This window comes from Aegilops tauschii, chromosome 7 (assembly GCF_002575655.3).
Source record: "Aegilops tauschii subsp. strangulata cultivar AL8/78 chromosome 7, Aet v6.0, whole genome shotgun sequence".
NCBI classification, from domain to species: domain Eukaryota; kingdom Viridiplantae; phylum Streptophyta; class Magnoliopsida; order Poales; family Poaceae; genus Aegilops; species Aegilops tauschii.
Genome location: NC_053041.3, coordinates 573521344 through 573542840, shown reverse-complemented (window position 1 = coordinate 573542840; position 21497 = coordinate 573521344). Strand labels below are relative to the sequence as shown.

General features: G+C 48.3%; 1 protein-coding gene and 1 pseudogene across 5 annotated transcripts; one reads left to right on the top strand and one right to left on the bottom strand.

Annotated features, from left to right (window-relative positions):
* Window positions 1–3481: 3481 nt before the first annotated feature.
* On the top strand, window positions 3482–12436 carry LOC109761815 (mechanosensitive ion channel protein 2, chloroplastic). Of its 5 annotated transcripts, XM_020320640.3 has the most exons (14): window positions 3779–3916; window positions 4906–5077; window positions 5167–5226; window positions 6472–6629; window positions 7211–7331; window positions 7419–7513; window positions 7675–7788; window positions 7908–7968; window positions 8792–8941; window positions 9019–9129; window positions 9358–9525; window positions 9628–9741; window positions 10433–10489; window positions 11463–12436. In XM_020320640.3, the coding sequence occupies exons 2-14, from the start codon at window positions 5000–5002 to the stop codon at window positions 12099–12101; spliced, it is 1926 nt and encodes a 641-aa protein (XP_020176229.1). In that variant the 5' UTR covers window positions 3779–3916; window positions 4906–4999; the 3' UTR covers window positions 12102–12436. The 5 variants fall into 5 exon arrangements, with proteins under 5 accessions (XP_073361318.1, XP_073361317.1, XP_020176233.1 ...); XM_073505216.1 differs by lacking the exons at window positions 4906–5077; window positions 5167–5226 and having other exon boundaries at window positions 3772–3916; window positions 11463–11899; window positions 11971–12107; XM_020320641.3 differs by lacking the exon at window positions 5167–5226.
* Window positions 12437–13338: 902 nt separating this feature from the next.
* On the bottom strand, window positions 13339–15095 carry LOC109761816 (BTB/POZ and MATH domain-containing protein 3-like; annotated as a pseudogene).
* Between the last annotated feature and the right edge of the window lie 6402 nt (window positions 15096–21497).

The following is a 21497-nucleotide window of genomic DNA, read 5'->3' as shown; positions in this document are numbered from 1 at the left end:
GGAAATAAATAATAACTTTATTATTGCCTCTAGGGCATATTTCCTTCAAAAAGCAAAAAAACTAAAATAAAATTGGGTTGCCTCCCAACAAGCGCTATCGTTTAACGCCCTAGCTAGGCATAAAATTTCAACAATGCTCACACGAAAGACAAGAATTGAAGCACAAAGAGAGCATCATATAGTATGTGACAAACACATCTAAGTCTAACATACTTCCTATGCATAGGCATCTTATAGGCAAATAAATTATCAAGAAAAACAAAAACTAGCATATGCAAGGAAGAAAAAAGAGACGATAGCAATCTCATCATGAAGAGAGGTAATTTAGTAACATGAAAATTTCTACAACCATATTTTCCTCTCTCATAATTACATGTAGGATCATAAGCAAATTCAACAAAATAGCTATCACATAAAATATTTTCAACACGATCCACATGCATGCAAAGTTGACACTCTTCCAAAATAGTGGGATTAACATTAACTAAAGTCATGACCTCTCCAAACCCACTTTTATCAAAAACTTCATAAGATTGAACAATCTCCAAATATGTGGGATCTAAAGTTGACACTCTTCCAAACCCACTTTCAATATTATTGCAACTATTATTATCAATCTCATATTCATCATGGGGCTTAAATAAATTTTCAAGATCATAAGAAGAATCACCCCAATCATGGTCATTGCAACAAGTAGTGGACGTAGCAAAACTAGCATCCCCAAGCTTAGGGTTTTGCATATCTTTAACACAATTGACATCAATAGAATTTATAATAACATCATTGCAATCATGCTTTTTATTCAAAGATCTATCGTGAATCACTTCATAAAGCACTTCATCACAATTTTCAGATTCACGAATTTCGAGCAAAACCTCATAAAGATAATCTAGTGCACTCAACTCACTAGCAATTGGTTCATCATAATTGGATCTCTTAAAGAGATTAGCAAGTGGATGAGGATCCATAAACTTTTAGCAAGCGAAGATGCAAGCAAAAAGAAGGTACATGGTAACACAAGATCGAACGGAAGAAGGGGCGAATAAAACGGCAAGGGTGAAGTGGGGAAGAGGAAAACGAGAGGCAAATCGCAAATAATGTAATGCGAGGGATAAGAGTTTGTGATGGGTACTTGGTATGTCTTGACTTGTGCGTAGACTCCCCGGCAACGGCGCCAGAAATCCTTCTTGCTACCTCTTGAGCACTGCGTTGGTTTTCTCTTGAAGAGGAAAGGGTGATGCAGTAAAGTAGCATAAGTATTTCCCTCAGTTTTTGAGAACCAAGGTATCAATCCAGTAGGAGACCACGCACAAGTCCCTCGCACCTACACAAACAAATAAGAACCTCGCAACCAACGCAATAAAGGGGTTGTCAATCCCTTCACGGTCACTTACGAGAGTGAGATCTGATAGATATGATAAGATAATATTTTTGGTATTTTTATGATAAAGATGCAAAGTAAAATAAACGACAATAGAAATAGCTAAGTGATGAAAGATTAATATGATGGAAAATAGACCCGGGGGCCATAGGTTTCACTAGTGGCTTCTCTCAAGATAGCATAAGTATTACGGTGGGTGAACAAATTACTGTCGAGCAATTGATAGAATTGAGCATAGTTATGAGAATATCTAGGTATGATCATGCATATAGGCATCACGTCCGCGACAAGTAGACCGAAACGATTCTGGATCTACTACTATTACTCCACACATCGACTGCTATCCAGCATGCATCTAGAGTATTAAGTTCATAAGAACAGAGTAATGCTTTAAGTAAGATGACATGATATAGAGGGATAAACTCATGCAATATGATATAAACCCCATCTTTTTATCCTCGATGGCAACAATACAATACGTGCCTTGCTGCCCCTGCTGTCACTGGGAAAGGACACCGCAAGATTGAACCCAAAGCTAAGCACTTCTCCCATTGCAAGAAATATCAATCTAGTAGGCCAAACCAAACTGATAATTCGAAGAGACTTGCAAAGATAACCAATCATACATAAAAGAATTCAAAGAAGATTCAAATATTGTTCATAGATAATCTTGATTATAAACCCACAATTCATCGGTCTCGACAAACACACCGCAAAAGAAGAGTTACATCAAATAGATCTCCAAGAGAATCGAGGAGAACTTTGTATTGAGATCCAAAGAGAGAGAATAAGCCATCTAGCTAAGAACTATGGACCCGAAGGTCTGAGGTAAACTACTCACACATCATCGGAGAGGCTATGGTGTTGATGTAGAAGCCCTCCGTCATCAATGCCCCCTCCGGCAGGACGCCGGAAAAGGCCCCAAGATGGGATCTCACGGGTACAGAAGCTTGCGGCGGTGGAATTAGGTTTTCGTGGATGCCTCTGATGGTTTGGGGGTACGTAGGTATATATAGGAGGAAGAAGTAGGTCGGTGGAGCCACGAGGGGCCCACGAGGATGGAGGGCGCGCCTGGGGGGGGGGCCCTACCTCGTGGCCGCCTCGTCTGTTGCTTGACGCCCACTCCAAGTCCTCTGGATCACGTTTGTTCCACAAATCACGTTCCCGAAGGTTTCATTCCGTTTGGACTCCGTTTGATATTCTTTTTCTGCGAAACACTGAAATAGGCAAAAAAACAGCAATTTGGTCTGGGCCTCCGGTTAATAGGTTAGTTCCAAAAATAATATAAAAGTGTATAACAAAGCCCATTAATCATCCAAAACAGAATATAATATAGCATGGAACAATCAAAAATTATAGATACGTTGGACACATATCAATGACAGTGGGGTAAGTCTTCGTGCACGTGCTCCTAAGGGCCAGCGCCCTAGAGTTGCACTCATCTCCATTGCCCCCTTGAATCGATCTGAAGCTTCTAACACTAAATCTCGCCAGTACGCATGCACGACGAGAAACCAATGCCCCAAGGAGATGGAAATAATATACACTAGAGCTCTGTCGATTCCATCCCGATAGATGAATTCGAGGAGGATCGGAGCCCGGAATACCATCTCGAAGATGAACCCGTCGTCATTCAATGGAACACCGCCTACTACGAAAAAAATGCTGAACCTAAACTACTAGCCAAAGCCGAGAGACCGGGATCCCCCTACCCACCACGGCTGCCTAAGTAGCTGAGTTGCATGTAGGTGGATCCATAGACTCACCGGCGAAGCTTGAAAGAGATAAGCGCCTTAGTAGCCATAGACGCGAGAGGCAAAGAGAAATCCTAACAACCGTTGTTTCCTGTTGCAAAAGTGTTAGACGCAGGTGGCGATTGACGAACCAATCCTCTTCTTTATTAGTCGCTCCACTAGAGCACGACATTTACTTCCTAACCTCCCTTCCTTCTCGTCTTGAACTCTTCTACCTGCGTGGTATGAGTCCAAGCAACCACAATGCCCACCAAGCTCATTAAATATGACCTAATGGGCTGTTTGCAACAGATGCGTCCATGTCGATCCGAGTCAGGCAAAAAGGGTGACGCCGAAAGGTTAATGATTGTGCAATGCCTTGATGTCATTGCAAAAACACCTTTTCCGTGTTGCGAATTACTTATACTTATTGCATGCATTGATTTTCCATATCACATTTTTTTTAAACATTACATATACTGCAAGTGTTTTGCCACAAAATTTACACAACCTTGAAAACAAATACGTTGCATCGGGGCTTTTCTATTGGTGCGGCGTGAGTACCCAGACCAGATGCCCGGCGAGGAGGGCCCCGCCAACCGAGCGGACGCCCGGCGCGAGTACAGGTGTCAAAGCCGCAGAGTTTCATCAGAAGAGAAAAGAAAAAAAGAGACAAAAGTGTAGCCGTAGCAACCGTGATCCGCCTCCGCCTCCCGAACGCCATTCTCAAACCGCCACCGCCACCGCTCCCCGCCGGCGAGCCCTGTCCCCGCCGAAGCACGGTCGCCCCTCCACCTCGAAGGTAGGCATTCCCCTCTCGCCCTCCCTGGTCCCTCCTCGTCTGCTCTGCCGGGCAGCCGTGGGGTGGCGATCTCTCTCTTTGCGGGCTTCGATTGATTCCCCCTGTCGGCGACGAACCCTAGGCCGATTGGGCCGTACCCGGGGCTCTGTTCCGGAATTTTCCTTGCCACGATCCAAATCCCCGCCCCGTGGAGTGCTGGTGGCAGGCCATTATCCATTTTCCGTCTAGATCCTCCCCTGTTATGAAACATACAGACATCGAAGTATTTGTTAGCCGAAATTTGTGGCACGATTCTGTGGGGCGTGAGCGGATCAAATGCCAACTCTCGCAGGCGAAATCAAGCCAAATGACCAGGGCATTACTAGGGCTGGTGACAACGAGCCAAGCATTGCCTCAGTTTGTAATGGGGAAATGGGGAAACTGGTTCGAACATTGCGGTAGCAGTGCTTGGAGGCTGTTGAATTAGACGATATTAGGGGCGAGGGCGGGCTATCCGTTGCCACCAAAGTAACATAGCTGTAATGTACTAATGGTATCGCAATGGTTTCCGTTGTTGCAGCATAGCTGTAAACAGGTGGTCAGCCCCTAAATATTGTGGAATAGGTTCAGCCTTTCTTCTCCTTCGCTCATGATGCACCTACTTGTTTTAATGCTGGGTGCAGAAGGATCCCCTGTATCAATACAACATCCAATTCATAATAGCATCTCATTAACAGATCACTCCTATTATTACTGGCAAGATGGTTATTTCTGACTCTGCTTGGCGTTTGTTGAGTTGGCTGTGGATAGGGCTAGGGGTTGCGCTTGGGCTATGGTTTGATTTTGTGGGCAGGACTCGGGTGGGGCTTGCGTTTCGGCCATACCTTGCTGTCAGTTAAATGTTCATATACTCTTGTGGTATTTCTGTACATTCCAAGAAAAGGAAACATTAGTCCCATGCTAGCTAGCCTGCCACAAAACTCACTCATATGCATATTTTTCTGTTTCAGGGTTAATAAACTAGCACCAACAACTTAGGAGGGCCTGATAACAGCTCAATCAGTGGATGTGAATATTCTGCATCCCATTTAAGTTCTGCTTGAGATGGCAGTTGGGATGACATCCCACCTCTTCCAGGGAGGGACTACTACCAGCAGATTTAGCCAAATCAACAAATTTAGAGTACAACCTGCTCATTCTTTACTTGTAGTCAATAGTATCTTTATTTTCTATTTCATCAGTGTTTGCTCTCCTCCCCCTCCCCCCTACAGAGCCCGGAGAAGCGTTGTTCTCTCTCCTTGCCATCCACTTCGCTTCCTTTTGTTGCTTATGTATGGTTCCTTCCTTTCAGTCTTGCTAAGCTAACAACGTACTCTAATTATTCTAGTATAGTTTATAGAATAGGTGTTGTGATGCTTTTGTCTTGCATCACTGGAAGACGTTTAACTGACGGTGTATTTTTTATTTTGGATATGTGAAGTATCCTTCTATCTCTGTGCCTAGTGTAAGCTAGTACTTGTTAATTTAGCAGAAGCAAACATATGTTTGAAGGCCGTACAAATGTATGTCAGACAGAATTAGCCATCCCTGTCATTTTTTTCCACATAGACACACCAACAAGGTTAGGTACAAATCCAAATACCTCAAGGGTATTTATTTTGCTGCATGTTCTCAGCACAAATAATGTAGAACTGAATCACATTTGAAATTAATATATTCTGTTCGAGTTGTCTTTGGGCAACATCATACACATAGTTTCATAGACCGTAGATCCTCTATGGGAAATCGCCCACAAATATTATGCCGCTCCATTTGAATGGAACTATGCTTTTGGACACTGAAAGTTCAGCGACATGTATTTTAACCAGTAGGTCTTGTACCATATTTTATCATATCTGCTGATAATTTGAGAAATGAGATCTAACTGTTGAACTACCGATAACGGGCAAGTATGCGCAAATGAAGACATCGGTTGCATTGGTTGATTACCTGATGATGTTCTTCTAATACATCGTACTCCATTGGTATTTAAACATCATTTCAGGGGGATATGGAGTAATTTTTTTCCAAAATCTGCATTACCAACAGTTTTGCTGAAGCGGACATATCTTTTGGGTACAAAACATATGTAACTATATCTGAAACAGTACTCTGCTTGACTGCATGAAAGTGATGCTTACTATACGTACAGTTACCACACTTCCATAATGTTTGTTGTGAACCTTCCACAATGGCATAGCCTGGGTGTAGGATAACGCACACCGTGGATAGGGCATTCACCCTCATCAACCTGTCGACTCGACTTTTATCCCATAAGAGTCAAACTATTTCGAGTGTGCTATCTGCTTATCCCTATCCTGAAATTCCTTACTAAACAAATCTCTTTCCTAATTTGATGATTGCCATTTGTTCGAACTTCTAGATAATCGATCAGTAATACATGGTAGATCATTTCAAATATGCAACCTCCTTTTGTTGCTCTATCATAATAAACTTTTTATATATTTTTTGTGCCGGTACTGTATACCTTAAGCAATATCCCCCAGTATTGTAAATCTTCAGAATATCCCTTGCAGGGGCAGGATTTATTGGTTCAGAACGTGTTGGATAGGAGCTACAGGCCCATGCTTTATGTGCCTTGTAGACATAGGGCCTCGGGCGCTAAATCTTTTGCTTTGCCAGTGTCTTGGAAGGAAATTCCGCTGGTCAAGAGTACGTCGTCAGTATTGGCTAGGTAGTCCCCCCCTGTGGCATCATTTACTTATGAAGTTTGTTGAATTCTTAGATAGTTCGCATTGATGACTACACATACTGCCAGCAGCACCAATCTGGACCTTTCAGTTTTTGTAAACCAGAATATCTAGCATATTATCTACACTATATACTGCTGGTGGGTATTATGGTACTGAAGTATCTTAGTAACACTATGACAATCAGATGATTTGTTCAGTGGTTGTTCACTTGCTACTCTTATTGCACTTGCTAAGACTTTCAGTAACTTGTTCAACTCAGTATTGCAGGTTACTGATTTGCTGCCTTTCGATATGGCGGGACATAATTTTTTTTATTATGAATTAAGCTGCATACATGTTAGCCAAGATAGTTTGGTTAGTAATCTTAAATGGAACTTACCTTTATGATTGATGATGGTAGTCACCAGCTGGATAAATTCTGTAGCCAATTCAATGGACTCTTATTTACCCTGTTTCTCTATCTCTCTCTCTCTTGAGGTTATTGCTATACCATCTTATATGAAAATGCTAATCGATTTATGCTCGACTTCATATTTTAATAGCCCCTTTTCCTCCTTGACAGGTCGTGTGACAGTTTACTTGCAAATCCTGTCACTGCCCTTGTGGCACCTGCAGTTGGAATAATTGTCTTTGCCCTATGGGGCTTTTTGCCTCTAGTGAAGGACATTAGAAACCGTATTGATGTATGCTTCTGTTATATGTGACCATATTTATATTTTATTTAATTATGACGAGCTAAAAATAACTCAACATTCTGTAATACCTTGCAGCACGGAGGAAACTGGAAACAGAGCCCCACATACCTAATTTCTAGGTCCTGCCTTCAACCTTTGCTTCTTTGGACAGGAGCAACGCTAATCTGCAGGTATAACCACAACAGTGTTTAGTGATGTTCTCTTGCAGTGTACTCCTATCTGATCGATATTGCAGCCTCAAAATTTTTAGCTGATCGATATTGCAGCCTCAGAATTTTTAGCTGTGTATCAGTTGCAGATTTCTGTTCTTTGCTCACACTCGGCCTTACAGGGGTTTGGATCCAGTTGTGCTACGTTCATCAGCAAGCCAAGCTGTTAAAACGCGTCTTGTAACTTTTGTGAGATCTTTATCTACCGTCCTGGCTATTGCATATGTCCTTACAAGGTGCACATGATACATTCTCAAGCTTGCTGATTGTTTGATAGTTAGTTCAATGAATCAGCATTTCACTAGAGTCAAATGAAAAAGCCTGGGAGGTACTAACATGGTTTATCTTCTTTTAGCTTGATTCAGCAGGTACATAAATTCCTAGTGGATGTACGTAACCCCAATGACACAAAAAAAGTAAGATCATTTTTCTTATAATATAGCTAGAACCTCTTTACATTATTCAAACCTGCTATAGTTCTATCAACTTGATTTCGATCTTACTGATATAAGCCATTTTTTAAGGAACATGTAGGAAATACATTTTATTTTTCATGAACAAGCAATAGGTACCCCACCTAGGGGGTGCAAACGGACAACCTTTAGCCTTTAGGGAATCCGCTGATGTTCGGTCAGCTTGGTGCATGTAAGCAAGCATGCATGACCTGAGCGCAGGTATGCAACTTGATTAGGTACTCCGTACACTAGAATTATGCATACACAAGCATCATCCCGATGTCTGTATATGCAGCACACATGCATCTTATATGCATGTATGCATCCCTTCTCTCAGTTTTCACGTCTCATACGTATACCATACATAAATGATGGAAGACATACTAAACAGGTGGGCCGGAGATTATGTGGTAGTTTGCTCAAAGAAGTTTTTTCCATTATTTCCTTTAGTTATTCTTAGCGGCTTTTTTTTGGGTGGGTTGGGGGGGGGGGGGGGGGGGGTTGGGGGGGAGGGGTGTTATGATCGTGAAATAGTGTAGAATTTATTATTTCAAGGTTTTCCATGGTCTCTTTATTCCAGGCATATATTTCTTATGAAACAAATCTGATGGCAAAAGCATGTACTTGTTAGCTTGAATTGAACTCTGTTATTGTGATTGCATTTTAAACTTCTCAGTTGTACAATCAAGATATCCTCTATTTTTATTTTGCTTCTTATAACTTTGTTTTCCTCCTTAATTTTCTTCGTGTTGTAGTAGCACTTATTGAACTTTGTTTCTTGCAGATGGGTTTGGATTTTACCGTGAAAGCTATCTATACTGGCATTTGGATTGCTGCTCTTTCTCTCTTCATGGAGTTGCTGGGTGTCAATACCAAGAAGTGGATAACTGCTGGAGGTTTTGGGACAGTATTGCTTACGCTTGCTGGTCGTGAGGTACTACAGAACTTTTGTATTGATAGTATAATCTTGTGCGATAGCGCTAAAATAGGGCTAATCCCAATTCGTTGCAGATTTTGACTAACTTCATCTCGAGTGTTATGATCAACGCCTCACGCCCATTTATTGTGAATGAATGGATCACTGCAAACATAGATGGTGTTGAGATCACTGGTGTTGTTGAGGTCGATGTCTTCTTGAACTATTTCTCATTTACTGTGGATATGCTGTTCTGTTTGTTTCATTTTATGTGCGTATTTAAACAATAGTCATCTGAGTATGTAGTTATTTCTTCCACGATACATGGTTTTGTTTTTATGTACTGATAGTCTGATACTAGTTGCACGCTCATACCAAATTTTGTTGATGCTTCATCTTGTCATCACACTAACTTAAACTAATTTGATTTTCAGCGTGTTGGTATGTGGTCTCCAACAGTTCTTAGAGGTGACGACAAAGAAGCTATATACATTCCTAACCATAAGTTCACAGTGTCCATAGTGAGAAATAACAGTCGAAGGAGCCACTGGCGTATTAAGAGCTATCTTGCGATAAGCCACATGGATGCTGGAAAAATTAGTGTAACAGCTTTGAATCAGTCTCGCACATTACACCTCTCTCTTCTACTTCTTTCATTATATGGTAACCTAACTTTAACCGGTCTCTCTGTTTTCCTTTGGCAGATAATTGTTGCGGACATGAGGAAAGTCTTGGCTAAAAATCAGAATATAGAACAACAGAGGCTACATAGAAGAGTATTTTTTGAGAAAATTGACGAAACGACCCAAGCTCTCATGGTACTTTATTTATTATAAGTAATTCAGTTTTTTAAATGTAAATGCTAGTGCATGATCACCCGTTTTGAAGCATTGTATCATGAGTGTGGGACACCTTGGTTGGCCACTGGCCAGAGCGTTCTTGTTGTTTACCTTGTTTAAAATATGCTCAATAGGTGTCTCCCTACTACCTCTGTATCAAAATATAAGACGTTCTTGTAGGCTAGTTTAACCTACAAAAATGTCTTATATTTTGGTACAGAGGTAGTATTACTAAGCTAGGAACTGATCGAAACCCTGTGATAATAGGCTATTATTCAATTTCATTCAGCTCTCCTCAAAATTTGCAGCTATAGTTTTAGTGCAAAATCTAAAACAGACCGATCAATTTTACACCGGCAACACTTCAGCGTGAAAATCCTTAAACTCCTAACATGTAAGTTGTCCAGTTTTATGGAAGATGGATGTAGGTATAGGTAGTAAAAAAATGTATGTTAGTGGGTGGTTGTTTCTTTTCCTTTCTATTTTCACATCTACTTTCTTGCCTTTGCGTTTAACTGGTGTCAAGATTCTTCATTTCATGCTCATGCATCTATTTGTTTAAATTCTTTAAAATATTACACATTCTTCTATTCTATTACTTCCAATTTTACATTAGTCCTGAACTCCTAAATATCTAAGGTTGGTATCATTTTGTTGTGTTGTCCTGTAGATTTACGTATCCTGCTTTGTGAAGACTTCACATCTTGAGGAGTATCTGAATGTCCAGGTAACATATCTGTATAGGATGCTATATATTCTGCTCTTCAATAGATAACGGGCACATATTTTGTTTGACATATGCATGTTTTGTGCTAAAATGTACAAGTTCTGTCAAGAACATTATTTTCTAGCTCGGTAGTGTTCGTAAAGATAGAATCAGCTGTACAAAACATTCTGATCCATTGAGTCTGATTCTCACCAGTTGGCGAGAACTGGATTTTGACCAGTTACTTATGGAAACCAGTGATAAACCACATGGAATCATTTTTCCTAATCATGAAACAAAAATACATATAACTGCCTTGAAACACCAATCAGGATGACAAGTTGATAATGAGCGGAGTATAAAAACTGCAGCTGGCTCTACTTTTTCCGATGTACACTAAAATTCATAGCATCAACTAGTGTCGTGAGCCGCGTGCTACTAGAAAATCTAAACAAGTATCACATAGAAGTGATATGGTGCGTAATTATTATTTTTGAACTGGATATGTGCGCAAACTTGGTAAAAATGGGATAAAAATCATGGAGACATGCAGCATGATTATTGCACATAATATTGCGAGCCAATCGCCAAACCTTGCTCATTCTGTTTGGTTCCGGTCCTCCCTGTAAAGTTTGGTTGCTATGGGGACGTTGCAGTTGTCTACCTGTCATCCTGCTTTGTGAAGACTTCAACCCTGAGCCTTAAATTTGAAACATCCACATGATATTTGCATGAATCTATCCATAGCATCAGTGATTACTCCAAATGAGTCCTGAACCCCTGATCTGTTCACTATGTGGTACTACTTCATTTATCATTTCCTCTCTGATATTAATAGGGAGGACTACATAGGAGTTCTTCCATTTTGTTTGTAGATGAAGTTTGACAGGAGAAGCATAGAAGCCATTTTTGCACCATTTGTGTTTATTTTATCAGCATTTAGATATCACTCGAAACACTGATAGAATGTGTTTGATGTTCCAATACACAACAGGAGGAAGTTTTGTTGGATTTTCTTAGAATAATTGGCCATCACAGGGCAAGGCTTGCCACCCAAACTCGAACGGTCCAGAAATCATATGGCAATGCAGACATAGATAACATTCCTTTTGGAGAGGAGATGTACACTCGTGTACGTGGCCGTCCACTTCTGATTGACACCTCTGCAAAGGTCAGTGAAGGCAAGCCTAAATCTAGATCAACCTCACGTGAAGATCAGAGAGTGAAGACAAGCGCATCGGCTGAGACCAGGGTAGGTTCACCAGATAGTGCTAGTGTAAGCAACTCTGACAAGAAGGAACAGAAAAAGATGGTGTCAGAAGATGGTCCAATGAAGAATAGCAAGAATGATCATGGGATGTCAACACAAGCATCTCTGGCTGGTAAAGGGGAGCCTCGAGGATCCGAGGCCACGGAGCGACAAGGAGATGGGTCAGTTTCTCTTCCTAATCCTAAGAAAGAATCTAGACCTGGCCTGGAAGATAACATCGTTCTGGGTGTAGCACTTGATGGCTCCAAGAGGACACTCCCCATCGAACAAGGAACAGATCCTCATGCATCCGAAAGCGAGCAAGGCACAGTTGAGGTTGGTTCATTGCCGAAAGATAAGAAAGGTCAAAGCCATATGCCATGAGGGGGGTCGATCAAGTCATCTAGAGAAGGCCGGCCACACGAACTTTGATTCTTGACAGGCGATACAAGCTCAAGCAGGGTCCTTGCCAGGGATTCGTCACCATGCCTACCTTTTTTGTGTGCTGGTGCAAATGCTATTTGTCGCGTCTTCCATTTTTTTTTTGTAAATCTTCGCTGATGCCTCCTTGTTTGGTAAGGAGCCTGTTAGTTCATAAAATGTAGCCTAGTCATTGATTATGCTCCCAGTGTACGGATATCCTGTACGTATGGTGAAGCGTATCAAACATAAATTGAGCCGACATGTGTCGGCTGTTGCATATTATCTTTGCTGCTTCATTCTGACTTTGCGGAACAATCTTAGGCATGTTCGAAATGGTGGTCGCACCAGCATTGTGTTCTGAGAGCTGTAGAGTGTAGTGCAGCGCTTGGTTTTGTTTGGCATAAGTTGGTAATTTCTTGGCCGGATCATGGTGGGTGTCGATGATCGGTCATGTGCTCCATCATATCCTCGTTCCTCTGGTGAAGTTTATGCCTATGTGTCTGATTTGAGATGTGAAAATAGGGCAGGAAGGGATAAAGGATTAAGAGCAGTTATACTGAGTCTTCACGAACATGCAAGCAGATAGGGTGATGATTCACATCCTCTGGTTTCCTGTAAACTGACAGACACCAACATGCTCATTACCTTGGAATTAATTGCGTACCTGTGTTAACACAAGCAAAGATTCAAGTAATTTGAACAAAAGATGTTTGTTATGAGTATATACAGAAAAGAAAATATAGCCCATGTCCATGCACTCAAAGCTTACCCATCTTTTCGTTGCCGAAGTTGAGAGCAATCATCTCTAGTGTTTCAAAATACCAGATGGAGTCATCCTTTTGGGTACAGGGCACGGCTACAACATTTGACTGTGCAACATTCCAAGCACCGACCTTCCTCTCAAATGGGAATGGGCAGCCCGAGGAGAACACTAAGCACCCAGGAGAAGGTTACTAGGCACTGGAACAGATTTCACACTATCGCTGTCACATAACCGGTATTCTTGGTGACCTATCTTACCTTCCAAATTCTTTCACCTAAATCTAGCTTCATAAAATGCCTATCCGGAAACATCAACATTGTTCTTCTTGACAACTGCTACAAAAAGGTTTTCATGATAGAGAAGGCACCAAGCAACAATATACAACACAATAATGAAGATAAATATATACGAGGATAAAACAACTAGCTACGAAAGTTATACACTGCCGCAATGCCAAATCAATTTGCACTCAACATTTGAATTTACAGACCATCCATTCCATGAAGGGACAATTTGCCTATATGTTGAGATTTTTCTGATTCAGCATACAGGCAAATTATATAGATGACAAGATAAAAAAAAAAAGCAAGAGACATGGACTACGATCTCTCTAGTCTAGAGGATCCCACATATGCATAGCAGAGTCACTTGAGATCTAACTAAAGAGTGATAGAGTCTGCTGGTTCAAAGCAATCACCTTGGCAATGAGCTCGTTCAAAACAGAGGGATAGGTCGCGATTATATGCTCCCAGCCATCAGTCGCCATTATTGTTTGCAAACATGAGGGAGACTGGGCTTGGATAAACTCAATGCACGCCTCGTTCAATCCGCGGCAGTGGTGCCGCTCAGCTAGGGCAAGGGTGGACGCCACCGAGCTGACACCTATGAGGTCAGATAGCTGTTTTTCACAGATGAACTTGAGCCGTTGGAGATCATATCTGTCTGCCGCTACAAACAAGTCCTGCAGCCATTGCACGCGCGTTTCATCCTCTACTGCCTCCTCTCCTTGTCCTTGTTCCGCAGCTTCTGGCATTTTGTCTTCTGCAGTTTCCTCTCCTTGTCCATGTTCCACAAGGTGTGACGTTTCATCCTCCTCCATGCTGTCCTCGTGCATCGCAGGGAATGAGTCTGTGTAGACAAAGCTAAGAAGGGCTCTGAATATGCTTGCTTCCATGTCTTTGATCTGTATGACACTGGATGTAGTAGCAGTACTGCCCTCCTTCATGGGGCCAAAGAGTTGTGCCCTGAAGACTTTAGATCGGGCAGCAAGCACGCATCTGTGTGCGGCGATCGTCTCAGCCACCGACCTCGAATGTCACATCAGCACCCAAATGGTTTGAAAGAGATCGCTGAAATGCTGGTGCATGTCAGGCAGGAGCACCTCGCTGTCGCCGCCCTTGGTGTCGCGGACAACCATGATGTCGCACCGGATGGTGAAGCAGTCACCCCTTAGGTTCGCCGATCGTTCGAGGGCGTCTCTCCTGACGAACTTGTCGCAGCTCCACGAAGAACGGGGGAAGGGGAAGCTGCACGTTTCGGTTTCACGGATGTACACCGGATTCTGCTTCTCGACCTGGTCGACGAAACTGAACCCGCACTTGGCATCCACGACCTCGTCGGCCCCCTCGTTGTCGTGGAGACGGGAGACGGTGAGGGAAACGTAGTCGGCGCAGCTCTGGTTCTCGCCGTTGGGGTAGTAGTGGAGGTACCAGTCGTGGCCGCCGACGGTGAAAGGGCGGGAGGTGATGCTGTCGCCGGTGGGCGCCTCCTGCTTGGTGCGCCGGTAGTCCTGGACCACCAGCAGGTGGTACCCGCAGTCCGTGCCGGCGTCGACGAACGACTCGGTGGCCGGGCACAGCCCGCCGTCGGCCAGGACGGATACGCCGGCGAACGACGACATGACGGACCTGCGGGTCGATCGGAGATCTGTCACTCCGAGCTTCAGGGTTGGGGTCGATGAGCTGATGGGGCGGGCATACCTGGTTCACGGAGTTGATGCCGCCGTCGCTCCTCCTCCGGCCGAAGACAGAGTTTGCGGCGGCGGCGGCGGCTCGTCGTCTTTCTGTGCGCGCGGCCTGGGCCTGCCTAGGGCGGGCGAGCGAGCGAGCTAGGGTTACCACGTTGCACGTTGGCTGGGCTTGAAGGCCCATCGCTCAGGGTATTAAAAAAAAGGTTTTCTAAAAAAAACTGAGTTTTGTACTTAGGATGCAAAGAATGTATTCCATTCAAACAATTAGTTTGCCTAAAAAAAAGTCAAACAATTAGTGCTGCTATATGATATTCGAATTTGCTTATGGAATTCTAAATAAGATTTGACTCAAAATTTTACCATAAAAAAGTTTTTTATTTAATCAAAACATTTCCACCTCTTTAATTATAGGAACTCCCTGATGATTATCGCCTCATGTTTTTTTATGGCATAGAAGATATTTTCTGTTTGTCTCGTCCCTTCTCTCACAGTGTGGTTGGCATCTGTCGTGGTACTAAGACTGACAGTAGAATAGGGGGGTGTCGGTTGATAGGTGCGACATATGCCAACGGGTGGCTTATCATTGTGGGAGCCAGTAAGACATCGCCGGTGCCTGGAAACGGGATAAGGCGAAGACATGCACGTCGGCGAATCTTACCCAGGTTCGGGGCTCTCCATGGAGATAACACCCCTAATCCTGCTCTGCGGGTCTCCGCATGATCACTAGATCAATACAAGTAGCTACAAGAGGCTCCTTGAGCTGTTTGGATAGAGGAAGAAGAAGGGCAAGGCTAGCTCTCCTTTTCTCTCTACGTGGTGTCTAAAACTCTAAGAGATCAACCCTTTGCATGGGTGCCCTGGGGGGTTATATAGGCCTACCCCCCAGGGATACAATGGTAATCCGGCTGGGCGCGGGTCCCAGCCGTCAGTGTCTGTGTTCGCCGGCTTCTCTGCCGACCGCTGGGGCCCGCCGACTGGTGGGTACCGCCGGCTGCTGGCCTCTTGGCCGACAAACCGGCCCCACCGCTTGGGGGTCTTGTCGGTGGCTGGTTACTGTAGCCTCGCCGCTGATGACGAGGGCTTTGTCGAGGTAAGCATGGCCACAGTGCCGCCACCTTGCGGGCTCTCACTGTAGCCTTACCTCGTCTTGTCTCCTTAATGATGCACATACTTCGAGGGAGGGAGGTAGCCGGCTATTAGGAGCCGGCTACGCCCCAGGCCGACTGGGGGAGGCTTGGCCGCCTTCGAACGTCTCTCTGGCTGAAGGGGCCCGCCGTCCGCGGGCCGTACTGGCGCCTGTCGTGGGTGGTGTCATGGTCAACATGGCAACAGTGCCGCGCCGGACGGGGGATGGCCGACCCGTACGGCGCACTGTGGCCACGCGTGCTCCGGGATTTGGTGGTGGCAGGTTGTACTGTAGCCACGTCCCGTCTCATCACCGTTATGTGGGTGCAACCCTTGAGGGTGCAGTCTTGGCTGGCTTCTGCGAGTCGGTCTTCTTCGTGGCCGGCTTCTGGGAGTCGGTCCTCTTGGGGCCGGCTTCCTGGAGTCGGCCATCTTGTGGTTCTCTTCAGGAAGGTTTTTGAGGCCGGATCGCCTTCCAGGAGTCCGCTCGGGAGATAGCCGGCCAGGGGAAGGCGGTCCTACGCTTTGGATGCTTGAAAGCTCGATCGGCCTGATAATTTTTCAGAGAGCCCGGGGGAGTCGGTTAGGCTACCCGTGGCCATTTACTCCGACAGTAGTCCCCGAAGCTGGTTGGGCTTCGAGGCTGAGAGGAGGACGAGAAGCTCGGTCAGCTTCCTATCTTGAAGAGCCAGCAGCTAGGAGCCGGCTTCGGTTGGGTGCGCCGTCTCGGCGAGGTTTTTGAAGTCTAAAGACGGGAGCCAGCTGGTGCGCACGCCGGGTTGCGGCCGCCCGCGCGCCACGTGGCACCCTCCGGCTGAAAAAAGCCTGCCAGCCCACGCGCGCGACGGGACGCCGCCGCAGGCCGGGGCCCACCACTCCCATGCCTAGGCCCAGGCGCGGATTTTCTGTGGCCCAAAGCGGGCCGCTCGCCTTCCGACGGCAGTTTCTGCACGTCATTAGGGCGCTATAATCACGGGACGTGGGGGAGTGGGCGCAGTTAATCCCACGTTCCCCCCACGCCTCGCCTCCTCGGCTTCGCCGCACGAGGCTATAAGTATGGGGAAGAGGGGGAGTGGCAGACGCTCGCACGCTCACCCTCGCTCCGCCATCTTCTTCTTCCTTCTCTCCATCGCAGCAGCCTCTCACCGCCGTGCCGTCCCACTAATCTTCGCACTACCCCGCAGCTTCGCTGCCGCGGGGCCGTGGTTTCACCGCCGCCGCACCCTTTCTCGTCAGCTTTTTGCCGTCATGCAGCACAGCGGAGACTGGGACGGCTCCAACGTCCACGCGGACCACATCGACTTCCTCCGCAAGACGCGGCGGTTGCCCGGCGAGGACCAGGTGCAGGTCCGTCTCGCGCCGAAGAAGGAGATCACGCAGGCGCCGGAGGAAGGCGAGCGGGTACTCTTCCGCTCGCATTTCTTGCGCGGCCTCGGCCTGCCAGCTAGCGCCTTCTTCCGCTCCTTCCTTGAATTCTACCAGCTCCAGCCGCACCACCTCACTCCAAACACGGTGGTGCTGCTGTCTGCCTTCGTCACTTTGTGCGAGGGCTTTCTTGGCGTTCTTCCCACCCTCGAGCTCTGGGGGGAATTCTTCCAATCCAAACTCGACACCGGATGCAGGGCGTGCCGGCTCAGAGCGGCGCCTTCATCGTGATGCGGAGGTCGGCAGCCGACAAACCCTTCCCTGTCATCACGCTGATCCAGTCGGTGAAGCTCTGGTAGAAATCGTACTTCTACGTGAAGAACATCGCCCCGCAAGGCGACTACGTCAACTTGCCGGCTTACGTAGCCGGCCCGCCGGCTGGGAGGCGGCCCCAGTGGTCCTATCGGGCCAGGACGCTGACGCAGGCTGGAGCCGCCGCCGTCGCCCGACTCCGGGTAATGATCCAGTTGGAGGGCCTGACTGGGTCCGACCTGCTGGCCGCCTTCGTGGTGCACGGGTGCTCCCGCTTCAAAGCCGCCCTCATTTGATCTGTCAAATGAGCGGCCAACTCGACCCGAGTCGGATGTGCACCAAGGAGATGCCTCATGACGAGGTAGCTCACATGGTGAATTATCTCGCTAACTGCAAGCTCTCCGAGGAGTGGCAGTTTGGCAAGGAGCCATACTCCCATGCCAATCCTCCGCCTATGGTATGCTTTCTAAATCTTCTCTTCTTTAGTACTTTAGTCATCAAGTTTTTCTTGGCCGACTCTGACCAGTCGGCTCGTCTTGGCAGAACCCTCTCCTTCGACCAGCGGCCGGGTCAGCGGGGGCGGATCGCCAATTTCTCCCCGACCGGGCGGCGCACGACTTGAAGGACCCCGACTTGGGGGCGGCCGCCATGGACGACAACACCGAGGCGGGAGCGGCGAAGCAGGCGGCTCCGGGCTTGGAGCCAGCTTCGATGACTGGCCGGATGACGACGAGGCGGAAATCGTCCCGCGCCGCCAGCCGGCGTCCGATCAAGGCGCGGGCTCATCTGCCGCGTCGGCTGCCCGAGGCGGAGCGCAGAAGCGCCGGGCCACGTCGGGCCTATTCGGCAGTCGGCCAAAGAAGCCCAAGAGCGGGGCGTCGGCGAACAGGCGGGAAGAGGCGGCCGCGAAGGCGGCCCGCTTCCGCAAGGTAGTGAAGCAGCCGCAAAAGGTTTCAGCGTAAGTTTCGATTCTCTCGCGTATTCCTTCTTCTTTTCTTGACTTATCAAACAGGGTTCCGCTCTCTCTTGAGCGGATCGCTGCCGCCTCCGTGGTTGGATCGGCGGGAGGATCCGGGAGCACCCGCCGCGTGGACCCCCGTGCCGAGCTTCAAGCGGCGATGGAGAGGAACGCGCGGGAGGCGCGGGAGGAGCGGGAGGCGAAGGAGCTAAAGGCGGCCGCCGCCAAGGCGGCGCAGGAGGTGGCGGAGGAGTCGGCGAAGGCACAAGCCGACGCAGCAGCCAAGGCTCAGGCGGAGGCTGCAACCGCAGAGGCAGCGGTGGGGGCCTTGCTTGTCACCCCCCGCGCGCCGTGGCGCCCGAGGTCCCGGAGCCCCCGCCGAAGGAAGCTGGTGGCGACCTGCCGGGGATGGGAAGGGAGGAGGACGACGTCATCGTCCAAGAGAGGGAGGCGGTGCCGCCATCGCCGACTGGGGCGGCCCAAGGCAGCCGGCCTAACGCGCCGCCCGCGCAACCGGCTGGAGGCGAGCCGGCTGCGAGGACGGACCTGGCGGTCCGGTCGCCATCGCGCCAGCGCGCGGGGAAGGCAACTTCAGCGCTGGACCCGCAGAAGGCCGCGGGCTCCAGCTCGTCGGCCCAGGATCTGGAGACGGCCAGCGCCAGCTCGGGGTGGACGCCGGGTGGTGGGACGGCCGTGGTGAACGTGGCGGCACAGGAAGTCCGGACCCGGCTTCAGTCCCAGGCCGCCGTGCTGAGGCAGTACAATGAAGAGTTCCTCACGACACGAGTGGCCATTCGGGTGAGTCTTCCTGTTTTTTGTTTCTTGATCTTGATTTCTTCCGTGGGGGCGCGTAGCGTACCCACTGGGTGTAGTCCCCGAGTTCCGAGTCGGCTGCTGAGCAGGCGGCTTGGAACTTCTTGGTAGACTTTGTTTGCTATCTTGTTCTTATTCGCTTCTCTGTCCGACTTGCAGGACTACCACAACCTCCGTGCGGCTGCCTTCAACTCCCAGGCTCGGGAGCTGACCCAGAAAACCGCTGATCTAACGGAGAGCCGGGGTAAGTGCTTCCTTTTTTATCTCATGTGGGGGCGCGTCAGCGCACCCACTGGGTGTAGTCCCCGAGATTCGGGCCGACTGCTGAGCAGTCGGGCCGGATCTTTCCTGGCGACTTCTATCTTATTGCTTTTTTCTTCTTTGCCGTATCTACAGCGGCCAACGCCAAACTGAGGGAGCAGCTGGGTGGGACCCAGGCCGCCCTTCGCGCTAAGGAAGCCAAGTTCGACGCCTTGGCTCAGGAGCGTGACCGCCTGGTCAAGAAGCTGGCCGACCAGGAGGAGAGCCACAAGGCGGCCCTGAAGGCGGTGCAGGACAGCGAGCCCGCCCTGCAAGCCGAGTACGAGACCGAGGCGGCGAGCTGGGCTGAGGCGAGGCAGTCGTTGATCAACGGCTACGGCTAGATCGAAGACTTGGTTGATGGTAGGCCACCTTCTTCTTCGTTCCTTGCTTGCCGCTTGCCATTTGGTTCATTCTCTAACTTTGTATTTTTCTCTTCCTTTCTTGCTTGTGCAGAGTACTTCCCTGGTTACTCTACTGCCGCCAACCAGGTCATCGAGGCCCACCGCGAGGCGCAAAGGCAGGCTGGCGCTGAGATCGCGCCGAACGCTCGCCGGTCGCTTGAGGAACAGCTCCTGGCGATCCAAGCCCGCCTCCAGCCGGCTCACCGCATGCTCCGCCGGCTTCAGCGTGTTGGGGCGCAAGTGTTGGCCGCTCTCTGGCCCGGCGAGGTGATTCCCCGTACCCCCAGTCGGACTGCCGACTGCCTTGAGGTAGCGGTTGGCCGCTTCGAGGCCTGTAAGGCTTCTGCAGCTCGGTCAGGCGCCAGGCGGGCGCTGGAGTTCGTCAAAGCCTAGTATCCTGAGCTGAGCTTGGACCAGCTGGCCACCTGGCGGCAGGAGGCCGACACGGAGCTGGAGCCGGCGCGGCCGGCTATCATCCAGCGTGCCTCGGCGATCGCTGACTACACCGACACCAGCGCCTTTGCTCCTGAGGTGGATCATAACGGCGTTGCTCAGCCGGAGGAGTGGTTTGGGCTGAACCCAGCAGATGGCGAGGACTCGGCGGAGGAGATTGACTCCAGCGGCGAGGGCGAGGAGGAGGAGGAGGAGGATGGTGAAGACGCCGTGCCAGATGGTGGAGCAGCCGGCCAGCCTCAGCTTGATCGTGCCTCCAGCAACGAGGCGCGTGCGAGCGCACCGCCTGCAGCCGGCGATGATCAAGCCGAGACTCACCAGCCGGCCACTCCTCCAGCCGGCACTGCTGTCTCCACCAACCAGACCGGCTCGCCTGTTGCGCCCTTAGCCTAATCTGCCGCCTTTACTTTCCTGTTTTATTACTCTTTGAACAATATTTTGTTAAATTTGCGCAGTTCCACCCACTGGGGGTGTGTTCAAACTATGTTGAATGTCGGCCTTTTGAAGGCCTTTTGTGTAAATATAATCATGCATGTGTTTGGCTTCCCATTGTTCTTGCTTTTCATCTTTTGGTTGTTTCCTTTGCCGCCCTCCCTTGGTCGCCGCCTTCCCAGCCGGACAGCTGTTCTGTAGTCTGTGGCTGGAGAAGTGCTTGGCCGGTTGGGAGGGCAAGTACTCTAGCTTTCTTGGATTGTAGCAAAGTGAATGGGTAGCCGGCCAGCCGGCTGTTCTGACAGCCGGTAGGCGTGGTGGGAGGCCGGCTTGTGTTATATAGGTTCATTAGTCCTTAGCCGTTTTTTGTGTGGGCATCCTTTCCTGCCTTTGGCTCTTGCCAGTCGGTCAGTCGGTTCTTCGAGCTGCGACTTTCAACAAGAGAGGGCTCGGGTGCTGGCAC

What these genes read in the sequence shown, in the direction of transcription:
- LOC109761815 (XM_073505217.1), top strand. Translation starts at nt 3,497, where the DNA reads ATGTCATTGCAAAAACACCTTTTCCGTGTTGCGAATTACTTATACTTA. An exon ending in GGAGCAACGCTAATCTGCAG is followed by an intron (nt 7,514 to 7,674) that starts GTATAACCACAA and finishes TCGGCCTTACAG; the next exon opens with GGGTTTGGATCCAGTTGTGC. An exon ending in TGGATGCTGGAAAAATTAGT is followed by an intron (nt 9,526 to 9,627) that starts GTAACAGCTTTG and finishes TTCCTTTGGCAG; the next exon opens with ATAATTGTTGCGGACATGAG.